At 41.7% G+C, this 26,102-nt stretch overlaps 1 protein-coding gene across 2 annotated transcripts in view; it reads right to left on the bottom strand.

Annotated features, from left to right (window-relative positions):
* SORCS3 (sortilin related VPS10 domain containing receptor 3) overlaps positions 1-26,102 on the bottom strand; it is a 551,877-nt gene that overhangs the window by 249,932 nt on the left and 275,843 nt on the right. For both annotated transcript variants that reach the window (XM_036027268.1, XM_028514086.2), the window contains exon 4: positions 9,766-9,924. In XM_036027268.1, coding sequence (XP_035883161.1) covers positions 9,766-9,924 — 159 coding nt within the window. The remainder of the gene's footprint in view (positions 1-9,765; positions 9,925-26,102) is intronic.

Raw genomic sequence — 26,102 nt, 5'->3', positions numbered from 1 at the left:
AGAAAAACCAGTCTTGAACACCTTGCTCTCCGGCCTTGGTCCAGCACTTCTGCAGAGTCCCCATGTATAGCATTTCCCTGGTCTGGAGCCAGTCTCCCCCTCCTCTCACTCCCACCGCGTCGGGCTTAGACAGAACATCAGTCTGTGCGGCTACCGTCGCTATTGCTCTTTTCAGCGGATGAAAATATATTGGACAGAGTTTCTCTCCACCCACTACTTCCTCCCTTGATTAAAAAAGAAAATTAAAAAAGAAATGACAAAGAGAGAAATCCCCAACTGTTTTTCTCCTTTCATTTCACTTTAATCCTCAGGCTTCCCAGCCATAAATCAGGCAGTTCTGGAATTTCCACATCCAAATGCACAAGGACAATATGCGTGTGAGTATTTTTAAGTAAGAAGTCAATGTTCTATAATTTAATTTTCTCCTCTCGCATTAAACCTGACATTTTCCTCATAACCGGAGTGATAAATGCGGAGTCAGACTTCGTCTTTCTGACATTAATACCCATCCGAACTTCCAATGCAAACAATTGTGACATTTGACTTCATAAAAATTACCAAGTGCACCAACTCTGCTTAATTAAACCATTTAAAAGTTGCCTTTGTTACATTTAATGAATCATATATTATACTGCAATGAAACATGCAGCAAAACAAATACTTCACAATGCTTCCAATTAAGACTCACTTCACTTATGCCAATTGACAACACAAGTGTTCCACACTCCATTCAGTTTGTGCATTCTAAGTGAACTGGTTAGTGAGAAGGGTGCTTCTTTGCTAATGAGTTTTGTAATCAAGGCATCTATTTTAATTTCAAATTGGCTAGATTGGGGAAAATTGCTAGACTAAATGACTGGTACTAATTAGGATTATAAAAATATTCATCATGCCATGGAATTAACATGGGGGTCTGATTTTCCTTTATTTGCATATTGCTTGAGTTTTGGGGGGAAAATCTTGACAAATTGTCTTCTTTTTAGCAAATTGAACAAACACTATATCTGTTTTAGCCTTTCTTTTCATTTAAAGCATAATACATATTCATGATTTGTAAATGAAGTTAAATGATTTCAACTTCCATCTTCATTACCATATTAAAGATGTTGTCTCCATAAGCTTCCTTAAGAAAACTTCAGATCATAGTATTACCTATTTAAATGGCAAACACTTTGGTTTAATCTATATATTAACCAAATGTTGGAATGAATAATGGGAAGAGTGAACAAAACAAGACAAAACCTTTAAAAAACATAACCACCTTGATGTTTATTTTCTGCCTGAAGCAGAATTAATCAGTCCTATGGCCTATCATCCATCAGTAAACAGTTTGATGACTTCCCTCCTCAAAGTCCTGCCCCAGAAAGTGACGTCAGCTGAGGGATGTGACAGAATAACCTCGGCTTCAGCATTCGTTCAATCTGGTCTCTTCATGGTGGGCTGGGCTTTTTCTCTCCGTTGGAGTGCTCTCTGAGTCTGGGGCTGGTATAAGGGGCCCTCAAGGAAAGCCTGTTGATCTCCCAGGGAGAGTGAGGTGTAGTGGTCCATAGGGAGTTGGGGAGACCTCTGCTAGGCTTACCATTAGAGAGCAGCTTGGGCCCCTCACTAGCTATGTGACCTTGAGCAAGTTAATGTCCCCTTCAAGAGTCATATGCTCACCTGTAACTTGGAAAAATTATAACCGCCTTGCAGATTCTCACTTCCTAAGAGAATTCGATGTACTAATGTATATAAAAGCGCCTGTTAGTGCCATACCCAGGGGTACTTACGGACATATTAAACCTCCATTTCTGAGAAACACCTATACTCATACATCCACAGTGCATAACATCGCACGGGGAGTGCGAAAGTCACTTGGCACAAACCTTAACCCCCGGCATGTCTACACCTCTTGGCTCCAGAGTATGCATTTCCATTGTGGCTATCAAATCAAATAACTAAATACTAATTCAATTTGGGCTGCAAAATTTCAGCCCAATTGTGCTGAAATTGGGTTGCAATTTCAGCTGCAAAATACACCTGAAAACTACCAGAATAAATAGCTTCCTCCACATATATCTATAGTGGGTGCTTCTAAATAATAAAGTCTGTATCTATAGCTGAGTTGTAAATAATACAGATTAAAGTTATATCCAACAAGAGTACACTTTTTGTTGGGAGAAAAAAGTAATTCCTAGAGTTTCACAGTTTGGCAGGGACCACAGTCGAAAGCCATTGTGCAAAAGAGAGAAACCTCAGGCTCAATGTATCCTGGTTCAGGGAAATTTTCCTTTACACCACACTGCCTCTTGGAAAGGCATTTAAATAATAATTTGAAATGATTTTAGCTAAATTGATGCTATTAACACCTAGAACCTTTTTTAAGAGCACTGTTGTATAATTAGGACAGAACATAAGCTGTTCAAGGTAGATTACTTTTCAGAATTTTTTAATTATAAAGTAATCTAATGAAAGAATTGAAAAATTTGGAAAACAAATGGTATGGAAAAAAAATCCATAAACATAATTCCATCTTCTTATCCAAGAACCCAGATAATATTTAGGAGTATTTCCTTTGATTCTTTTAAAAATGTTTCTCCTGCCTTCCCTCTTTGCTTGCTTTCTTCTTTTACCTTATTTTATTTTTTATGCATGTGTATTCAAAGAGTACTACTTGGCTTAATAAAATATATTATGCATGAATTTATATATAGTGTATGTCATATGAGATATATACAGGACGGGGCAAAAGTAGGTTTACAGTTGTTTATATGGAAAATTACATTAGTAAATAATAGTACAAGAATAAACTATGTGTTTTGTGTACTCACAACTGTAGACCTACCTGTGTCCCGCCCTGTATGCATTAAATAGGTATTGATATGAATCCATGTTGCTACATGGTCTTCATGACTACCATTTTAATGTCTGCACAATATTCTGGCCAATGCATGTACTGTGATTTAAAGGCCCTTATGTTGGGAATTCCCTAAGTTTCTATCCAGTGTTTCCTGGTGTGAATGGCTTTGATAAGCATCATTATATCTAAAGCTTTATGGTATTCTCCCATTGGTACAGACTCAGAAGTGGAGTAACTGAACCATTAGATTGACATTATGAATACATCTATATTTTCCAAGAAGGAAAACTTATTTGGACAGCCAACAATACTATTTCAGAATAAGAGTTTCACCACATCTTTGCCAGCATTGTCTGTTTTCTTTACTTCGCAGAAAGCACATTTTTAAAAATTAAAATTTGTTAAAGGAGTTTGAAATGAGCATTTTTAGAAGTTTCCTTATAAATTCTCTGGATTACTTGTGCTTATTCAATGTTAATAAATGTTTACCTTCACTTAGTCTAATCTTCTAATGTTAAGATTTTTAAAAATTGTCCTTCTCTGTCATTTACTTCACTTGCTATCTTCCAAACTTTCTTCCAAAGAACTCATTGTGTCTCTATTCCTTCACCAGTTTAGCTGATCATCAATCACTGACATGAACTGAATAATGGCACTGACTGATAGCACCCCCACGGGGTGTGGGGGATAATTCCTAGAGAAGTGCACAAAGGGTCTTCTGCAATGCCAGTCATGCTGTGCTTCCTGATTTGGGTGCTGGTTTCATAGATGTATTCAGTATGAAAATTCACTGAGCTCATAAAAGGTGCACCTTTGCATATGTATATTCCACTCTAATTTTGAAGGTTTAGAGGCTGACCCTGACTTTAAAAGCCCCTGGCTATCATACCAGGATGACTGGCCAAGCTGGACACAGAGACCGGAAGGAGGATAGAAGGTGCGTTCAGGTCAGATGGACCAGATCAAGAACCAGAAAGACTTGCAAAGGGAAAAACCAGCAGAAAAATCCCTGAGTCCGTGTGTGAAGACAAGGTCACGCCACGGAGGAAGCAGGTGCGGAAGAACACAGGAGCAGCTGCGCAGCTGCGCTGTCCCACCTCCTTGCCCACCACGGCAGCTGTAGTCACTGCCTTCACCAACACCCTGCCAGGGCTGAATTTCCACCATCGCAGGCCAGCTGCTTTGAGAAAGATCTTGTTGGGAACAGGTCCCTGAGTACCCTTCTCAGTGTGTGTGTGTATGTACAACATCTTCCATTATTTTAGCAAATGTTTGTTTTCCTAAAAGAAATGTGTCAGGTTACCAAAACGGACACCGAGAAGGTAGAGGCAGGGAACAGAAAGTATGAGACATGACAGGGGAAAAGCAGGCTTGCTGTTCCCTATGACAAGGGCCACAATTTTGCTGAAGGTTGTTCCTCTGAGCTAATGTTCTCACAGCAATGTTGCCACGGGTGGATATCCTTACGGCACCACCCCCACTGAATGCAAGTTAATACGGTCGATTAAACTACTTATTTTACTCAGAACTCAGCTCAAATAGGTTAATAGTGACATGTGAATAACACAGGGCTTGCTCCATCTTCTTACTAAAAAAATAAGACCATTCTTGGTCCACTATTTTTGTTTTCACCTACAGGAAAGTGGCCTCATGGAAACTGGTGTTTCTATGGTGATAAAGCTAGCACATCCCCACTGTATTGATGAGACATTGTAAGAGCAGTCAGCTTGTCATAGGTGAGTAGAGCTATTGATTTTTTTTCTCTTAAATGATACGCAAATGGTTTTACAGGCACAGGAGAGGACTTAAAGAAAATGCACCACTTTTCTTTAAATATAAAAGTGCTCTTCAGTCCTACTCTTATTCCATGAGGGATAAGCTTCAAAACCATGGTCATCCCTAGTTAATCCCCAGCAGGTGGGGAGACAGGACACCGCTTCTGTCATAGCTACTGAGGAAAATTATCATCACCTATGAATCCTAGAGGCTCTGAATACAATTACATTTCTAATCTGAGGGTTTATATGAGAATTTAAATGAAAGAAACAGCTTCATTTTTATCCAGCATTTCAGAAGCAGAGGTTTAAACATCCTTTCAAATTTCCAGGCCCTCCCGACTCCAGATACACCCTAATTCACCAGTGACCTGCGTGTGCGGGCTATGGAGCCCCAGTAGGATCCAACCAACCGGCAAAGCCCACGTGCAGCCACCATCTCCTCCTCCACAGCACCCCGTGTTTTGCCAGTGACCATGCCTCAAATTGCATCAGCTTCTTTTTTTTAATTCTTTTTTTAAAGATTGTATTTATTTATTTTTAGAGAGGGAAGGGAGGGAGGGAGAGAGAGAGAGAGAGACATCAATGTGAGGTTGCTGGGGGCCATGGCCTGCAACCCAGGCACGTGCCCTGGCTGGGAGTCGAACCTGTGATGCTTTGGTTCACAGCCCGCACTCAGTCCACTGAGCTATGCCAGCCAGGGTGCAACAGCTTCTTAACCAGCTCGTCAATCTGACAGCTGCTATTGAACTTGGCTGGTTAAAGACGATCAAAAAACACAACAAAGCAAAACAAAACAAGACCATAGCTGCACACTCACCTCTCCAACTATTGTAATAGCAACCTATCATTAACGTACTAGTGCTTCAGAAAGTGGTTTTTACACAGAAATTGTTAGCAATCCCAGATCAGGCTAGCCCAGAAGTATCTGAAAAACAATAGAATCTGAAATCCCATTGAATTCCTCGATTCTGATCTCCAAAACCAGTTGTACTTGTTTAAGTTTTGCCAAGAAGAGGAATGATAATAAAGAGCTTTGCAACCCCACCTCTCATAATGAAAAATAGCTATGTTCAGCCCTCCATCTCCGGTGGAAGCCCCCAGTGCCACGATGTTCATATTTGTGAACACATGAGCACATGCCCATTTAAAACAAAAAAACTGTACCAAGTCTCTTGCCAAAATGAGGGCTGTTTAAACATCCAGCTTTCTATCATGCGAACACCACCTATTTATTTAGAAGATTTCAATGCCCTCAGACCCTATCTCAAAATCTTTCAAAAATTCTCCATTTTAGTAAGACCATTGAGCCCTCCAGCTAACCCCAAACACCACAAGGTAAGCTGTTTCAGTCATCAGTGAGGCAATAGCCTGTAAAAACAAAAAAGAACCCTGCCTCCTAAATAGCTGGTAACCATTCAGCCCTCAAAAGATGTTTCTAGAGTTTTGGGGAGGAAGGGAAAGTAGGGCAGAAGAGAGCAAGGGAGGAGGTTTTTTTGTTTTGTTTTGTTTTTGCTTTTTAATTTCCAGTTTGGTCAACCATAACCTATTACTTTTGCTGGTTGTTTTTCAATCACAAAAATTCTCATAAAGCACCTCCAAAGATCCAGAGATTCTTACCCAGGAAAGAATCTCTTGTCTTTACTAAGTACTGAGTCCTTTTATACTGAAATGCAGGAGCTGGCACAGAAACTGGCAGGAATTGGGACTCTCAAAGGGTGGTCAGAATGAAAGGACTTGGTCAAAAGCCCAAGTCAAGCTGAGCCGGAAACAGAAAGGATTTTGCTATATTGGGACACAACAGAACTGAAAAGGTATGGCCCTCCAACTGGGTCAAGTGCAAGGTGCATTTGCTCCCTACCTCCCCACCCCTTTGAAGTTTTGGAAGTTGGAAGTCTCAGAAGACCTTAACCCACAATCCGGCCTTGACCAGTGCAAAGTAATCGTGTTTCCCAGCTGACTCAAAAGTTGCCCTGAGGCACCTCAACTAACACAGCACTATGTGCATCTCTCAATTTTTAGGTACGATTTTGTTCTACCCAGAAGGTATAAGCTTAGTTCTCTAGCAGTGCTTTTACCAAGTGAAATCTCCTGGAAGGTCTCCTGCTGCTTTGGGGTAGCAATTTGGAGGGTAAAGCAATTGAATATGATCCCTTTAAAGTATCATTCAATTAGGTCCTTTGTGATACATACAACAGAACAAGACAGCCTTACCGATCCCAGAGAAATCACTACTGCATTTCATCAAAGGCACAATAATGAAAACATTGATTTCATTCCTCACCACAAACATCTCCCTTTGATGCTGCAGTTACCTTAACACTAGCACCTTTCATTTTCCCTGAAAGAAGCCAGCTGCCTCAATGCAAGCACATCAGAGAAGGTTTCAGTCTAAAATAAGACAATTGTATATCAAGCTCAACTACCCTTGCATCTTCATTTGCTGCTGTATAGCATCATTCTCCTGGACTCTAAACCAATAAATTACTCCGAAATAAAGAAAAACTTCTGCAATGTGGATGACTGGGTCTAGGTGTTTTATGTCATCTCTGCAAATGTTGCCAGGGGCATCATCTGTCTCCTCACACCATTTATTTAAAAGAATGACAGGGCACCGGTTAGAAACTTTATGAGCCTGAAGAACAGTCAGCCACTTTACACAAAAGATGACAACAAGAAACAGTGCCCGAGGAACAATCTGTCCAGAAGTGTACAGGGTGTTTAAGAAAATCCATCAACACCACCATCACATTTCCAAATACGTTTACTAAGTAAAAAGCAGCCACCAAGTCTGGAAATATTTTGAACGCATTTTACCTACAAGGGTAGGTACGTCTTGAGCAATGCTGCAAACGTGCTCAGTGCTGTGGTGATGGAGATAAAGGATACTCCTCCTAAATACACACAAAGCACACTGTGTTTGGTTCATCGTCCTGTCATAAGATGTCTGTTGCTTCTAATCTATTGGTAGCTTGTCTCTGTATAAATAAAAACATGATTCAGGAGTTCTGAGCTCCTAAATTACCATCCAGCCATTTAACAATCCAAGTAATTTATTTTTTTCAACATAGCTTCAAAATTCCTGAATATATTGAGCACCTAAACCCACAGACTATCTGACATTTGGCTAAGTCTTTTATACAATACCCATTTGATGCCATGAAAGAAATGTATTTGCAATGGCTTTTGCTCTGCAAATGTCATGTAGTTGTCCTTAGGGGATCGCATTCAGCACCTGACACCCCCCTCAAGTCTCCATTAATGAGAGATACAAAGGTGATGTTGAAATTGTTGTTTAAAGGTGCTGACACCATACTCATAGACATGTGCATATACACACACACGTACACATACTCACTTACCACTCCCATTTACAATCCCATATTCAAATATGCACTGAGAAGGAACTATTTCAGGATTTAAAAGAGAATAAAGAAGCTATTTCAACCAAGTTTATTCTGTGGATCTCTCTATTTAAGACAGCTCTTGGAATTTTCCATTTCCTTTCATTAATTGACTCTACAGCATTATTATATTATAGTTTGACATCGAGTACTGTATGAAGGTTCTAGAGCTCGCAGGAAACATGAAGATAAATATTCGAAAGTCCATTCTTAAGTATAGGTTGATCAATCATAGGGGATTTGTTACCATAACATGTATGCATTCTTCCACAAACTAGGCCACTTATCAAATATTTACTGAGCACTTACTAAGTAGCAGGCACTGTGCTAGGGTCTGATGCTACAACAGTAAGTAAAAACAGAGATGACCCTACTTTCCTAGAGTTTTTGATGTAGTGAGGAATGCAGATAATCCAAAAATCACATAAATCAATTGTAAAATCTCAACCACAACAGTACTCTGAAGTGGTATTAGTTTTCTTTCTCATCATGCTATGAGGAAGAACGTCACAGAGAACATAACTTTGTCGGAGATTTAAGGAAAACATCCTGAGGAAGTGACAGTAGATCTGAGATATGGCAGTGATGGGGTTTCCTTTAGAGAAGAAGATTCCAGGCCCAGGAAATGGAGCAAGGAAGACAGCTAAAGTGAGGGTCTGAAGGAAACCGTTCAAGAGGAAGCGATACCAGTGAGTCAAGAGGGGGAAGGAGGAGCCAGACCAGGTGCTGATAGGTCCCACTGAGGACTGTGATCTTTCTTCTTGGAACAATGAGAAAATGAAGAAGTTTTCAAAAGGTAAGAAATCATAAGATCTACATTTGGGAAATATATTGTTTGAGTAACAGTATGAGCACACTGGAAGAGGCTCTGGCAACAATTCAAATGACAATAGTAACCTATATTTGAATGGCAGTGGTATTAGAAAGGAGTGCCTGGAATCCAGAGATAGTTAGAAATAAGATTTGATGGTAGTTACAGATGGTGGGTTAGGACTACAAGGAAGTATTAAGCCTGCCTCCTAAATTTCTGACTTTTACAACTAATTGGCTACAACTAGGAAATACTGGAAGAGAACCAGCTATGTTGGGGTAAAATCAATAGTTCATTTTTGGAATATGTTGAATCAAGAGGCTTCTGAGACTGTAAGAGACAAGGTCAAGTACATGACCAGAATATGTGGAGGTGGAACTCAAAGAGGAGGACTTATTGGCCCATGATATCTTGAATGTACTTACAGAAAATAACAAAACAGACATGCTTAAAGCTTTTCTTTCTTTGCTAAACTCAGAACAATGGTATATTCAAATTGTATCCAATCAAGGCAGCATTGTGTAATATAATGCACCCTAGTCTTGAAATCTAACAATGTGCATTCAAATCCTGGCTCCTCCAGCTACTAGCTGAGTGCATTTCAACATCTATGTTTACTACAGTCACTATAAAATTATGATGAGTACACATTTCCTGTTTACTTCACAGGGTAAAGGCCAAGTAAGTAAAGTTATGGAGAAAATCATCTTGAACCTATAAAATAATAAAGAGCTTTGCCAATACATGAGAGATACCTTCTACATATTTTGATGCTAAAGAATAGATAGGAAAGTCAGTTGCAAAAAACAAAATCAACTTTGTTTGGAATAATGAAATGCCAGTGAATCCCCTTCAAAATTTGGAGGCAATAAGCAAGTGCTTTTCACCAAGTGGTACCCAGGTAAAGGGGTGTGAATAAAAACAGTGTTTGTTCACCTTTTGGTCCAGACTGTAGGCCAGCACCCAGTCCTCTTGCTTGGGATGGAAGAGCAGACTCTGGATATAGAAGGTGAGCCGGTATTTCTGATAGGTTGCACCTTCATCTGAGCTGATCAATATGCTGCTCTCCATTTCAGGATCACTAAGGAGCATGATCTAAAAAAAAAAAAAAAAGAAAGAAAAGGAGAGGAGAAAACAGACATAGAGTTAGTGGGAGAGAATAAGTACAAGAAATTAAAGCATAAATATTAAGTCACCTGTACTTGTATATCACTACGCAGACAGGGGCGTCTGGGATCTATACAAAATATTGGCTTTTTTCCCCAATTTAGGCCTTCATTACTGAATTGAGCTGAAATACTGTGCAAGGCTAGCTTTGCATATAAATGAGGCCTCATGTTAGGGTGTCACTCTTTGAAGTATGGAGAGCATCTTCTCATGGTCCTCTGTCCCCTAACATTGAGATCATCACACCTCTCTCCCCTCTCTTCCCTGCTTCATTTTCCACATCACTCTACATCAAACGAGTGCTTTTATCGCTTTTTACTCATGAAAAGGATCCTCCTATAATCTCATGTTTGTTTTGTTCTTGCTGAATCGTTTTAGTGATTCGATTGATTTAAGCGGCTTCGTGATCCTTTTGTCCTCCTTATTTTCCAAAGCACACATCCCCAAAGGACCTTGAGGCCAAGTCTGCTGCTCAAGAACGCTTGTCATCCCCAAGCCAGATTGACAGAATGGCACAGTATAAATGCTTTCACATCAGAGGGAACATGCTCACACCTCGACACTTCTCTTTTCATATTGTATCACCTGGGAAAATGACTTAACCTCTGTAGGCCCTGGTTTCCACAACAATAATTGGGTCTGATGATAGCCAAGCTGGCTTTGAGTGCCTGGTATGAAGAATATTCTTGGCAAGTGACAGCTATGATTACTATTTACCTTTTGGTGTTTATTGAAAAGCCCCCTCCAGGAGGTGCAATTTGGCTTCTACTTATAGTAATTCAATGATATTGGTCCCACCGAAGGTGTCATTGCCTCATTGCCTTTTCAGTGTTTAAATCCAGTAGACACTTAGGCACTCAGGCCTTCCATTTAATTAAACTCCTGGGAATCATTGATACCACCGGCAATCCCATCTTTCCTGAAGCATTCTCTGCCAGATACTTGTGTAACAACGTGTTTGTGTGGTCTTTCTTTTCACCTCTTCTGAATATTCAACTTTCTATTATCCTTATTATATGACTATTCCTCAACCCTCAGCTTTGACCTTATGCTCTTTTCACTCAACAAACTGTTTCTCAGTGGTTTCTTCCACTTTTATTTTTCTTTGCCTTAATTACCATCTTTCTGGGGCCAGCACATAAATTAAATCTCGAACCAAGGTCTCCTTCTCTCAGGTTCAGACTTGAAACCTTAGCTTCTTGGGAGATTCTTCTATTTGGATGTTACCCAAACACCTCAAACTCAACACGCCTCACAGTGTACCCCATTCCAGCCCTATTTGCCCCCCAGTGTTTCCTGCCTGGCTTAGGAAGTATTTCTACCAACCACTCACATGAAGCCAAAAGCCCAAGACTCATTCTTAACTCTGCTTCTCCACTTATGTGCTAAAATTCATCTCTAAGTTCCGTATATTTCACCTACAAAATACTTTGAAATCAGATCCATCCTCTCCCTGTCCACTGTTATCACCTTAGTCCAAATGTGATCATCTCTGTACTAGGTTGCTGTAACACATCACTAGCCAGTCTCACTGTTTCCGCCCCGTTCCCTGCAATTCACTGTCTACACTGTGCCCAGAACAACCATTCTGTGATACAAATCTGATTCGGACATTCCCCTACTTAAAACCATTCCATGGCTTATCATGTATCCTCCTACATTCTGAAATCCTTACAATAGCCTGGCATAATCTGCTCCCTGCTTATGTCTCTGGCTTCATTAGCAGCACAGTTCTTTTGACCATTTGTATCCAGCTCAGCCCAACTCCTCTGAGCTCCTAATGTTTGCTGAGTGACCAAATAAGCAAGTGAGCTTCTCTCCCCTTGCAGCTCTCCTGTCTTTGCCCGAACTGCTGCCAGTTGTTGGAGCTACTTCTACACACAGCCCGAATCACGGTGCCCAAAGTCTATAGTAAAGCAAAAGACATTTTTATACCTTATAAAATAAAACTACTAAATAGCAGGATTGTTAAAATGTTAGCATAGCATATATTAGTATTATAAAGTAAGCTTTAAAAGAAACTCAATCCTTTTAACTGTTAATATTCATAGTTACTTGCTTCTTTTATTCTTTTCCAGTTTTTAAGACCAGTTTACATTCTCTTTCTCAAATACATGCTTTAGCTCTATTGAAATAAGTTATTACTAGTTATCAGCAAATTTTTAAGAAATGGATGTGTTGTGTATTTTTTCATGCATGTGTAAATAATCGAGCGCAGCGATTTTCAACATTTTTCATCTCAAGGCACATATAAACTAATTACTAAAATTCTGCAGCACATCAAAAAGTAAATATTTATTTTTTTGATGATCTGACAAAAAATAGGTATAATTTTGTTTCATTCGTACTGGAAAGATATTGTTGTGTTAGCTGTTGTCATTTTTTTATTTGACAATCTAGAAGAAAAGAAGCCAGCATCCCTGACTAAATATTCAGGTGTTGCATGTTTTAAAAACTTTTGCAGCACACCAGTGTGCCACGACACACTGGTTAAAAATCACTCATCTAGGGGAAAGCTCTCACACGGGTTATACAGAGATAGAATAAATGTCTCCTTCTTCGGCATTGTGACGTGGCAAGGATAACTGGGAAAAGCACCTGGGCTGCCCTTGAGGAAGCCTCGGAGGATGCATTCATGTTCTTGCAGAGCATGAGAGAACACATATACTGGGTAAGAATGAGACTTTCATAATTGCCTTGCTTACTTCACACCATGAAGTGTGATAGGCTACATAACAAGGCAATGAAATAATTTTTCCCTCGGTGCAGAGAAATTAAACTGCTTATTTTATGCAGGTATAAAGGAGCTGTAGGCCTATGATTTTAATTAGAAGATAGGACCAATGTCATAAACAAACTTTATTTTATATGCCATGAGTTACAATATACTGAGTAAGTGTTACCATCAAGTAGCTAGTGAAATGTATCCTCTCCCTCCAGCCCAGTTTCTTCTGCACACACACCCACACTTGCATGCACAAACACAGCAAGCGGCACACAAATGCCGCATCCATGTGTGCACACGTGTGCCTACATGGACACAGATGCAGCATATGTGCAAGATGCTTCTTATGTGCAAGTGTGCACACAGAAGTGAATTTAGATATAAGGCATATTTACATTGTGTGGTGGTTTTAGGGAGCTTTTGTTGGCAAGAGTATGTTTTTATTGCAACCTTTGCCTGACATTCTCATCAGAAATCCTGGTATATACTGTGATATCACTGGCAGGGTCTGCATTCAGTCCTCTATTCTGAAAAGAATTAGTGGAAGGAGCATAGCAACCTACATGTGCAGGATTTCTAAAGTGTTGGGCACTGCGCTGGATATTTTACTAAAATTGTGTGTGAATTCTGTGAAATATCATCACTTGCATTTACAGATAGGGAAACTGAGACTCAGGAGAAAAGCAACTTGACTTTGACCTCCTCTGATCAATGCAAATGCTACCACCTCCCCTCATACACACTAACACTTAACTGGACCTTGAAACCATACCTTTGCCAAGAGCCATGAAGAAGCCTGAGAAGCAAGTCTTCATCCTTTTATTTTTAAGCATCTCTAAGAGTTCCACCCCCCCCCAAAAAAATCCCCTTTCCTTGTTTGACAAATATCTACCCCAGCCAAGAAGAGATAAAAAGTAAATAAATAGGAATCCACTCCCAACCAAAACAAAACAAAACAAAAAAAAAACAATGTTTGTGATCAAAAAAGAAAGAAGGAAAAGGAGGAGACCATGACATTGACATAAATATAATAAGGGAGAAAATGCCTCATCAGAAGTTGTCTCAAGATAAAATATGTGAATTGTATACTAAAAATGCTACAGATACAAAGAAAGTCATCCCAGGTCCACCCACATTTCTGTGGTTAAGCAGGGACTTCAAACACCAGTGCCTGAGAGGCAAAGCATGTACACAGTGAGTGGAGCAGGTAAAGCCAGACACGGAGTGGCGAGGACTGTGCCAAAATGCAAAGTGCCCGGCTTTCCCTAAAATATTTAAAATTGAATTTTAAACATGTGCCCAAATTAAATATCTGTGGACTGAATTCATGAAGTAGTCACATGGCTCGTGTTAATGTTACGATCACTTGTTTCCGCAGAAACCAAGAAATTTACAACCCTTGCCTTTCCATGTTTAATTATAGGCAGATAGATATAAGACCTACGGCCAGGCCTGTGAGTTCTGCGTTTATGGGATTTCGGCAATGTGAGGAGGAAAGAGTTCCCATTGGAGATTTTTGTTTTATTTTATTTTTCTTCTGATTCATTTTGCTTTGGTTCTTTATCCAGCTTACCCTACAGGGATCTGCAGTAGGCATGTACATGTTCTGGAGGAGGAGCATTTCCAATCTGGGTTGGAGAGTCATTAGTGGTACCTAGACTCTGGGGACAGGTGCCTTGAGTTCAAGTCCTCAGTCTGCTATCTTACATGCAAATGTTGAGGATATTATTCACTTTTCCTAATCCATTATCTCATCTATTAAAAGAGCAGATAATAATTGTATGAATTCACAATGCTGCTGAGATTGTTAAATGAGATAATGACTAAAAGAGCTTAGCACAGGCCCATAACTGCTAGATAGATATTAACCTGTATCTTTAAATCACCCAGGATAAAAGCACAACTATAGTCGGAAACAATGCCCAACAGGTGGGAGACAAATATAAGCAATTCGGAGATTATTTGCCTCCCTCCTGGCTCCCATCATTCCTGAGTGTGGGGGGCAAAAACAAAAGGTATGAGTGGTGAGGAAAAAGGGACATTGCTCTTCAATCGGAATTATTAAAAAAGGGACAACAGACCCAAAATGGAGTCACTTATGTTAAGGCCCTATGTCAGCAAACAAAGACTTAATACCTACCCTAATTATAGTTTCAACCTCCCCCAGGAACGTGACCTCTAACCAGCCAACCTGGAACTTCCTGGTCAGCCCTAGGAGGCAACCCCTTGACACACTCTTTCCATTCATTCCCCTGAGGGGACCTTGCCAGAAAAAAATGTGCTCGTTGCCCATAATTTCCTTTGTTTGCTCCCTCTGCCTTTAAAAACCTCTCTACTTGCTAGATAGGATGCTTCCCAATTCACAAATCTTTTAATAAAGCCAACTGTATATTTAAAATTTACTCAGTTGCATTTTTGTTATTGAACAGTATAAATGATCAGCCATACAAGGTGATAAAATTCTAGAGATCTGCTGTACAATATTGTTCTTTTGGAAGAGCTTGATAACAGGGTAGATTTCATATTATTTGATTTCTCTGACACAATTTTAAAAATGGAAGGGTGGTGTAGAAAAAAATACATCTTACATTTATTTTGCATAAATTTTAAATCCCTGATAAGGTAAGAAACATGTAATATAATGTACTTTAAGAAAAATACACTCTACTAGCAAATATCAGCACTGCCAAAATGAACACCAATCAGTAGGTAACTGTGTCAATTTGCTAAATATTACACAACTGCCACTTTGAATGACCACTATCATCTCCTCAATGGGAAGCTGCAATCCATGAAGCAACCAAACACACCACTGCCTTGGAGTGAGAACCTCATACAACCAGGCTCTGTGTATTTGGCCACTCACTACACATGAATTGTCTGTATCTCACATTAGAAATAGACAAGTTTTAGAATTCACCAACATATGGAAGGTACAGTACCATTTTTTTTTTTTACTTTGCAATGCTTTTAGCAGGAAATTCCTGGGAAAGTTGAATATCTGTGGTCCTAATTTAAATGGTGTATTGCAAATTACAAACGGCACATGAGGAGATAAGAATCAGGCAGGGGAATGTGCTTAGTCAACTTACAACTTCAAAGCCTGTAGTAAATTTATCTGTGTCCAAACCCATCAAAATTAGTATGGAGATGTCAAAATCTTCTCCAGAAAGTGTTCCAGAATACAGCCTTTCCTGCTACGGGCGAGTCATACAATATCACGGATGAATATATCACTCTAGTCAGTTCTCACCCTCTCTTTCTCTCCTATGTGCAATTTATAAAATGGAGGTAACTAATTGTTTCTTAGTCCCTCACTCTGCCAGAGACACCGAAAATGCAAAGGAAACAAATGTTAGTCCGATGCTTTGAAAACAATCTAGAATAGTAGAAAGTACACTTCCTCTGAGCAGGAAAGGATAAGTACTATAACTGACTGTATAACTGAGTCTTAATGGGAGACCCTTAGCACAGCTTGCATGCAATAACAAATAACAATAATACCAATACAAGCTCACAAGGAGTATGAGAGATGTTCTTTAGGTTGACCCCAAAACCTCCTGACATACTTGATATGTTGTTGAATACTGACTTACACACAAATAGAGCTTGTTATAGATAAGACTTTCAATCACGATGTTACAATATACCGGCATCCACCACTCAACCCCTCACTTATCTATCTATCTAATATCCCCTCTTACAGCAGGGATTCTCAACTGGGACGCTGGGAGGGATTGCCCCCAGGGGACATTTAGCAATATATGGAGACATTTTAATTGTCACAACTGGGGGAAGAGAGGGGAGTTTTTGGCATCGATTGGGTCAAGGCCAGGGATACTGCTAAACACATTACAGTTCACAGAACAGCACCATCAACAAAGAATTATCCAACACATAACAGCACAAATGCCACTGTTGAGAAACCTTGTCCTCATACATATACATATATACGCATATTGTTATGGGGAAAATATGTAAATTACATATTAATTTTACAGATAGGACATTGAGGTTTATTTATACTAATGTGCATGTCTCTTCTATCTACTACCATTTATACTTGCCATTCTCTTTGCCATAATCAAACCCCCACCTTTCCATCCCAATCCATTATACCTACTCATCTTTCAGAATTTAACATGAGTATCACCAACAAAGCAACAATCATGAGGCAAATAAGAAAAAAAAAACAGCACAAAAACAACAAGAAAAATATATTTCAAAATGGGCAAAGGACTTGAATGTCTATTTTTCAAAAAGCTATATACAAATGACCAAAAGGGACATAAAATATGCTTAATATCACTCATCACTAGGAAAACACAAATCAAAACCATGAATGAGATACCGTCTCATAGCCACTGGGATGTAAAAGTGGAGAATGTAGTAAGTGTTGGCAAGGATTTTGAGCAATTGGAAGCTTTGTGCATTGTTGGCGGGACTGCAAAATGGTGCAGCTACTATGGAAAACAGTACGGTGCTTCCTCAAAAATTAAAAATGAAACCGCAGATGATCCAGCAGGGCCTCAAAGACATACCTGCACACCCACATTCCTAACAGTGTTATTCACAATAGCCAAAAGGTGGAAGCAACCCAGCTGTCCACTGACGGAGGAATAGATAAACAAAGGTGGTGTATACACACAAAAATACGATATGAATCCACTTAAATGTGATAACTACAAGAGTCAAATTCATAGGGACAGAAAGCAGAATGAAGAGGCACTGTTGGAGGGGTATAGAGTTTTAGTTTTGCAAGATGAAAAGCGTTCTGGAGTTCAGAAAAGGCCTCATTGAGAAGACAAAATTTTAAAAAGGACGTAAGAATGCAGTGAGCTGCAACAGCATGAAGGAGGCAGAGCGCTGAGAATGGGCCAGTGGGTAATGCAAGCACCCAGGCTTCATCCCAAGTGGCGTGGAAAGCCTTGGGCTTTGAGCAAGGCGCTTTGAGCATAGGCTACGGTTTGCATTTTCTATGGCGTTTTTGTTCTCTGTTTCATTCAATTCTGCTCTAATTTTTATTATTTCCTTTCTTCTGCTGACTTCGGGATGCTTTTGTTCTTCTTTTTCTAGTTCTTAAGATGCAGTGTTAGGTTGTTTACTTGGGATTTCAATTGTTTCTTGTGATAGGCCTATAATGACATAAACTTACTCTTATTGTTGTTTTCGCTGCATCCCAGAAATTTGGATAGGTAGCATTTGATGCTTTCACTCTGGCTGCCAGCCTGGTTGAATGGAGCATTGTGGGAGGTGGGGAATGGAGGGATAGAATCAGACAGACCAGTTGAAGGCCACTGTGATGATCCAGATGAGAGTGGCTGATGGCCTGAACTAAGCTGAAGTGACAAGGTACTAAATGGGTCTATTTCTGGGTGTATTTTAAAGTGAAAGTCAGAAGGGTTCACTTGCAGATTAGATGTGGGATGTCGGAGAAAGTCAGGAGACCCATTAAAAAGTTTTATACCTATACGTTCATCTCAGTGTTGCTTATCATAATTAAAAATTAGAAATAACTCAAATTGTCTAATCGGTTTACTGCCTGAACAACTGGAAAAAAAGAATTAGCATTTAGAATATAGGTAAGCCCTTCGTAGCAGCAGCCTGGGCTTTAAAAGTAAGGAATCTAATTTTTAAATGGGCAGATACCTAATAGATACCCAAAAGGGAATATTAAGCAAGCAGACAATAGATACACTAAGCTTATTTTTGGGACAGTGGGCTTGCATGCAGATAAAAACTCAGAAGACAGAAGTACCTGAATAGCTCTTAAAGATGTGAATCTGGAAATCACCCAGACAGCAAATACAGACAGAAAAAAGTCTGGAGAACTGAGCTCTAGCACACTGATTAAGGTTCAAAGAGATGAGCCTTAAGGAGGATAACTTAGAAACTGCAGTGTCCTCAAAACCTTAAAATCAAGGAAGGAAAGTGTATCAGGGAGGAGAGTGCCCAATGAGTCAAATGCAACCGACAGTCAAGTGAGGTGAGTACGGAGAACTGGCCGTGGATTCAGCAACGTGGAGGATGCTGGCAACCCATGCAGAGGCGGTGGAGCGAAGTGTGCAGACGGCATTGCGGCCGGTATAAACCGACACGACTGCTCTGGAGAGCAATGCGCCAATACGCAACAAGCATCTTATAAATATTTATAATACTTTTGACCCTGTGATTTCTCTTCCAGGAATCTGCCCAAAGAAACCACCGGGGACCCGACAAAAGGTTTATCCACCTGTTTGTTCATCTGTGTTCTTCATAATAGTAAAAAAATGGAAACAACCCCAATATCTGATAGAATGATCAAATAAAGTAGGCTAACTGCATTCGATGGAATATTATGCATCCATTAAGTATGTATTCAAATCGTTTTATGGCACATGAAAAATAAGCATACCTTTAAACAGTACCTAAAGAGCAGGTGAAAACACAGGAAGCATAATCTCAATTTTGTTAAAAATTGTTTATATTTTATGTCTGAATTTATGCACAAAGAAACCCATTCCATGCTAACACAGGTTGATAGTATGGCAAGATTATGAGAAATTTTCTGTTTATCTTTACATTTTTCTATTATTTCCCAAATATTCTGCAAATCTGCTGTGAGCAGATATTCCCTTTATAATATTTTTCTCGCTTTCTCTACACACATACACATTTTCCCATTGTTTCAAGGATCTCAAAAAGATCGTGTTAACAGGTTGCCTGTCCTGGGCAAACCGGGAAGCTGGATAAATCCGTGTGTGTGTGGTGAGCACAGCTCGGAAAGAATGGCAGGTGTGGGGTAAAGGCCAACATCAGCAAGAGCACCTCGCAACTCAGAAAGCAGTACCCCTGACCTTCCCCAGTGGAGCAGAACTCCTTGTCAACCCTCTCCCCCAAAGCTCCAAACTATGCACCCCCCAACACTGCACAATGGAGGTCTCCCAGCCTAATTCTGATTGTGGCCCTCCCCCCACAAGAAACTCGAGAACCCTCTACTTGGCACAGAAACCAAGCCTGGCTCCTCACTTGGGGGCCCCACGTTGTTCTGAAACTTGACCTCTAAAACACCACTGTACGATGTTAACAAGCATCCCATTCAACCTTTTTCCAATCACTATACCTATGCTAACATTCTTTTTTTAAATATTTTATTTTTTAATTGTTGTTCTATTACAGTTGCCCCAATTTTTCCCTGCTGCTCTCCCCTGCCCCTCCCTCTGACACCCCTATAGTCAATCCCCCCATTGCCCATGTCCATGGGTCATTTATACTTGTTCTTTAACTATGCCCTTACCTTTCTTTCCTCCCTTATCTCCCTCCCCCTTCCCCTCTGGTCCCTGTCAGTTTGTTCCTTGTTTCCATGTCTCTGGTTTTATTTTGTTCTGTTGTTTGTTTTGTCCATTAGGTTCCTGTAATAGGTGAGAGCATATGGTGTTGTGTAGGTATTTGTCTTTTGTTAACATTCTTATCTTTGCTGATGTTCCTGCCCTACTTAGAAAGTCCAGCATCCTCCCTGCTCACACCTTTCCTTTCTTCAAGGCCCATTAAAATTACTTCCCGTTTGCCCTGGCCGCATGGCTCAGTTGGTTGGGTCATCATTCCATTCACCAAAAAATCATCAGTTCTATTCCTGGTCAGGGCACATGCGTAGGTTTCAGGTTTGGTCCCTGGCTGGAAAGCAACCAAATTTCTCTTTCTCTCTCTCTCTCTCTCTCTCTCTCTCTCTCCCCCCTTCCTTATCTCTCTAAAATTAAATAAGTTTTAAAAATAAAATACAAATACATACTCTCCCACTACGTCTCCCCAATGCTGTAGCAGAACAATCTCTGCTTTTCATCAGCAAATTTGTTATCACAAGTTTAATGTGATTTGAAATATGATTCTGAAGTGTTTAAAATACTTGAAAATTTATAAATATTAGTTATGCTTTCTTTCATTTGTTGTCATCTCTCTCTGCACGTAGATATTAAGTCCTTTGGAGGCAGAGAACTTCAGTGATATCACATCCTCTGATCTGCTTTGCTGGCCTCCGTGGATCACACGGTCAATAAACATGGGATACATGGCTGAGTGAGGGTCACTCAAGGGTTTCTAGATCTGCCTGTCCAAATGTTCAGTGCATTATAGTTGTGGCTTACCAGCACCCTGGCCAAAGAGGCTGGTCCCATCTCAGTAGGAGCGGTGAGTAGAATCTTTATTTGAAGAACTGCCCATTAGTAGCCCAGGCATTACCGGCCCCATGGGTGGTAATTGTCACTTCAGGCAACAGCCCCTCTGCCTCCTCCAGTTCTTTTTTATGAAGGTCTAATACAGACAAATTTAGTACATTGACCGACATATTATCTTTCAACAAGATGTTTATGTCTAATATTTTTACAAAGCAAGTCTAAACCTAGAGGAGAAGAAAAACAAGAAGTGCCCTATTTTAAAAAAAATTCTATAGAATTAGGTTGGAAGTAATGTTCATTATTTTGTTGAATTATTTTAACTGTACTGCTGTGGTTTGATTTGGGGACCTTGGTTTGTGTGTTTTATCATTGTCCACATTGAGAGAACTGAAGAAAGACGTGAACGCAGATTTGTACTCAGGGAGACCAGGCGGAGGGTGCTGAGACACAGGTTAAACTGGTTGAAACCAAGGAATTTGGCACAAGGCCGCCATGAGCACAGATTGTGACCAAGCATATTGGGAGAGATTCTGAGAAAGATCAAATAAGTTGACTCAAAATCAACCAAGACGTTTGCTCTCTCAAGCACTCAAGTTGTTACTGTGCACATGTGGAACCCCAGGGTCACTGCTGCAAACCCTACTATCGGAAAGGCAGTGACTATAGGAAGATAGAACGAAAAATGCTTGCCAGCACGCAGATTATCTACTGCACAATAAAACGAATTTACAAGCATCTTGTTGAAGCTGTGTGGGTGGGAGAGCCTGAAAAGATTCTGGTGCACAAGAAATGGTAAACGGAAATTAATTGCACAGTACCCATTACAACTAATTTAAGAATTGTAGTTTGTCATTGATACAATATTTATTAGTGTGCTATCTTTAGTATTTAATTTAGTGAACATTAAGAAAAGGGGACAAGGCTTCCAAAAGCTCACCTACTAATCCAATTTTCCCCTTGGGTCTGAAATTCTTCATATGAGAAGCCTTGAGCTTAGGCAACTTTCTTTTTTTAAATTAAATTGTATTGGGGTGACAATGGTTAATAAGATTATATAGCTTTCAAGTGTACAATTCTATAATAAATCATCTGCGTATCGCACTGTGTGTCAACCTAGGTAACTTTCAGGGACCCAACCTTAGACAGGTGGGAAGGATTATTTTAGTAAGGACAGGCAAAACAAGCTTTAGGTTGTCATGAGGCAAACAATCAAGGGAGCAAATAAGCTTGGAAATACCCTTGTCTTGGTCTAGTTGGAAGAGACTGTGCAGCCCAGAGCTTCATGTGCCTTGGTGGCAAGCTCACTGCATGCTGGGAACGCCACCTTGTCCAGTAAAACTCAACTCCGCCTCCCCAGGCACCGTCCACGCTCTAAGAGGCAGGGATGGACTCACATACAGCTACATGCTAGACATGATCGACAGGGAGTATACCACTTCCTGAGATGACAGCCCTTTGGGCAAAAGATCCATAGAGAAGCCTAACTGTAATAACCAATGGTGCCTTACAGTCATTTCACCAGCGCAGGAACCGACCCAAGGAAAAGGAAAGGAGCATGGAGCCCAGTCCCCCAAGGGAGAGACTTTTAGCTCCCAGAAAGGGTAAAAATGAAAAGGAACAGACCATGCAAGGAGCTGGGCAGACGCTTGGTCTGTGGTTTCTACCCCCAGCTCAAGACACCTGCTCTGTTCACCTGCACCTTCAGGTAGAGTTAAACAATAGCAAAGACACTGAGTGGCATTGCATTCTCTAGTTTGCCAGGCCTTTGATCCCCACTCTGCACCCCGGGGAGGCAGGGCAGGTGTTGTTACCCACACTGTCTTAGTCTCCTGTTGCTGAAAACAAATTAACAGAAGTTCAATGGCTCATAACAACCTGCAATAATTTTATGATCGTACAGTTCTAGATGTCAAAAGCCCAAAATGGGTCTCGCTGGGGTGGAATCAAGATGCCTGAGAGGCTGTATTATTTTTCTGAAGGCCCTGAGGGAGAATCTCATTTCTTGCTTTTTCTACTTCTTGAGTTTGCCCTCATTCCTTGGCTCCTGGTCCGTTTCCATTTTCAGAACCAGCAGCAGCCTGTCCAGTCTCCGTCATATCACACCCCTCCGACTCTGCTTCTTCCCCCTTCCACAGTTCTGAGGACTCTTGGAATTCAGTGGCCGGCCTGGATTATCCAGAGTAGTCTCCTTGTTTTTTTGTTTTTATCTGTTAAGATGTTATTTATTTATTTATTTATTTATTTATTTATTTATTTTTAGAAAGAGGAGATGAAGAGAGGGAGAGACACATCAATTGCTGCCTCTCGTAGGCGCCCTGACTGGAGACCGAACCCTCATCCCAGGCATGTGTCCTGACTGGGGATTGAACCGGCAACCTGTCATTTTGTGGGACAACACCCAACCCACTGAGCCACACCAATCAGGGCCAGTCCCCTTATTTTAATGTCAGCTGATGAACAACCTTAATACCATCTAGACCTTTAAATGCCCCTTGCTGTGTAATCTAACATAGTCACAGATTGGGGGGACTAGGGCATCTCTGGGAGGCTATTATTCCACTGACCACACCCCATTCCACAGGCAAAGAGCCACCAGAGCCAGAACTGAGCAACTTGCTGGAGGTCACTGCTGATTACTGAGTGATACCACTGGGACTCAAACTCAGGACTTCACCTCCCAAATTGAATGCTTTGGTCTTCCTGCTGTGCTCTGTGGTGGTAACACAGTGAAGGAGAGAGAGGGCACAGCAAGCGAATGGCAGGGTGAGTACAAACAAAGGCAGGAAACATCAAACGGAAAGCAGGAGGAGAACCAGGGAGGCTTTCACCCCACAGGCCTTCACCCCTGGTGCTCTCCTGCCCTGCCCTAGGCAGCATCCTCCCCCTTTGGTTTTCATCCCTTCAGTGGTGCATCTGACCCCGTAACTCCCAAAGAAAAGGCCTTATGTGTGTGTATTTTTTTCCTGTTGGGTTTTTAGGATGTTCTGGTTGTATGGCATTGCTCTCTGTCTTTCCCAACGTGAAGGAAGCAGAGGGGACAGAGAGGTGGCAATTTTGCCAGGCAGGTGCTCTCTATAATGATCCATCATCCAGGGCCAGGCAATCCCCATTCAGGCAGGGAAGAAAAAGCCACAATAACAGTAATAAATGAAGAAGAGGGCCTTCTAGTAACAGCACCATGAGGGGCCCCCGCTGCCTCAGTCCTGGAGGGTGGGAAGAGGCAGGAGAGGAGAGGCTGAAGTGGGGAGACGTGGACGTACCCACAGGTGGCAGTTTTCTACTTTGTCCCAGTGACAACTCTAAGTGCATATGGCTCCCCCGCCCCCCCCCCGCCCCCCGCATCGCTCAAAGGAAGGAAACAACACCCCCACACCCTCACACACTTGTTGTTAAGGACCGAGCAGCACATTTGTCAAAAGGTGCAACTGCCACTTCTGATCCTGAAGCTCGGCAAAAGGATCCACCCCTACGGTGATTTAGATTAATCGCTTCTCATTAACAGCCAATAAACAAAGTGCATTCGGAGAGCTCCCCCAGCCTGGCCCAATGTTGCCGCGTGTAATTGCCCAGAGGGACAGCAGAGCGCACCAGACTTGTCAAATGTAATTTATAGGTTTTTAAGATCTAATCATTGCGTATAATATTAGATTAAATGACCAGCTATATTAAAAGGGAAATTACATTTCACCTTGCTTTCTTCGCTTTTCCCCCCTTGTCTAGCTGGGGTTTTCAAAAATCTCTCTCTAATCCCACAGCAAAGGGCCAGAAGACGCGCCGGAAGCGTGTTTGAGAAGGACCAGCCCACAGAATCCCCTGCACCCAGCAGTCTGCACAGACAAGCAGGTCAAGGGAGAAATGGGAATGGTATCTTAGCTGAGCCACCTCCATCCTGGAACCTCACAGAGTCCAGACCCCTTACTTCAACCATCTTACTCCCTGACCACACTCGCCATGGCTCCAGAGGATTTATTTTAGTGATGGCGGTGGGAAAGAGAGCACCTTCCAAACTCTCATCCCCTCTAGGCTGGCATCCGACAGACCCTGCCCTCTCACTGAGTCACTCAGTCCTGTGGCCAGCCACTCTCGCCTTCCCTCACCGGGGCTCTGTGCGCCAGGTGTGAGGATGGGTGTGGGGAGCACAAAGATAAATAAGGTGAGATTCAAGTCCTGTCTCAATTTACTAGCTCATCGGTTAGCTCTTTGCCTTCCAAGCGTCAGTTTTCTCAACTGTAAAATCCAAAAAGGAATTGCACCCTCCCCCACCACCATGGCGGGATTAGAAGACAAAGAGAAGTAGATGTTGGAAACTTCCTGACCTGTCTGACCAGCCTGACCTCCTCAGCAGATGTCACGGCGTTTCTTTCTCTTCCACCACCGCCCCCCCCGTGGGGTCTGAGAACAATTATTCTCAGCACAGATGGGGGCACACGCAGAGCATCAGTTTGTGGGAGGAGAGGAACCGCTCCGGCCGAGGTGTGTGAAGTACACATAAAAATGTAAAGGCTGATAACCCCTGTTGTAGAAGGACAAGTCAACCCTCAGAGCACAAGAAAGAGCCTCTGGACAGGTACTCACCACTGCGCCCTGCTTGAGAGACACGATGTCAGGTAGAGACCAACTTCTCGGCCTGGAGGCCTCGGGCCTTCACTCACGGGTACAGCTATCCAACCCTGTGTCCCCCAACCACCGCCCAGCTCACTGTCTCCCAAACATCCTACACCCCCCCCCGCCCCGAATCTACTGCTGAGGCCATTCCTCTTCTGGACACTCTTCTTCTCACCCTGTATGTCTAAACCTCGCTGTCCTTTCAGGCCAGGCCCAGCGTCCTCTGAGAAAGCTCCATGGATTCCTCCTGGTCCACTCTGCACTGCTTTGCAGAGCTCACAACTACCCGATTAGATTACAGTGAAACTGTAAGCTCCCTGATGGCAAAGAGGTTTCCCCCCCATATTTTATCCCCTCCCCCCAGAGCCCAATTTAGTGTCTTTCAGTGGGAGCTCATGAACCCACTGCTCTGCCCACGCCGCCTGCCTCCATGAGCCCACCCTGCAGGACAGCCCCCGCCATCCCTCCCATCCCTGCAGGACCCCTGGATGAGGGCAGGGAGTCATGGCAGGGCCTCGAGATGGCTCATGCGGGTCCTGGTCACGGGGACACTAGTCACTTCTGCTCTCGGTACATTTGTGAGACAGAGCAAGTCAGATGGCCAAGCCTGTTCCCATGGAGGCAAA

Source organism: Phyllostomus discolor, chromosome 5 (genome assembly GCF_004126475.2).
Source record: "Phyllostomus discolor isolate MPI-MPIP mPhyDis1 chromosome 5, mPhyDis1.pri.v3, whole genome shotgun sequence".
NCBI classification, from domain to species: Eukaryota; Metazoa; Chordata; class Mammalia; order Chiroptera; family Phyllostomidae; genus Phyllostomus; species Phyllostomus discolor.
This window is presented reverse-complemented; position numbering and strand designations above follow the sequence as displayed.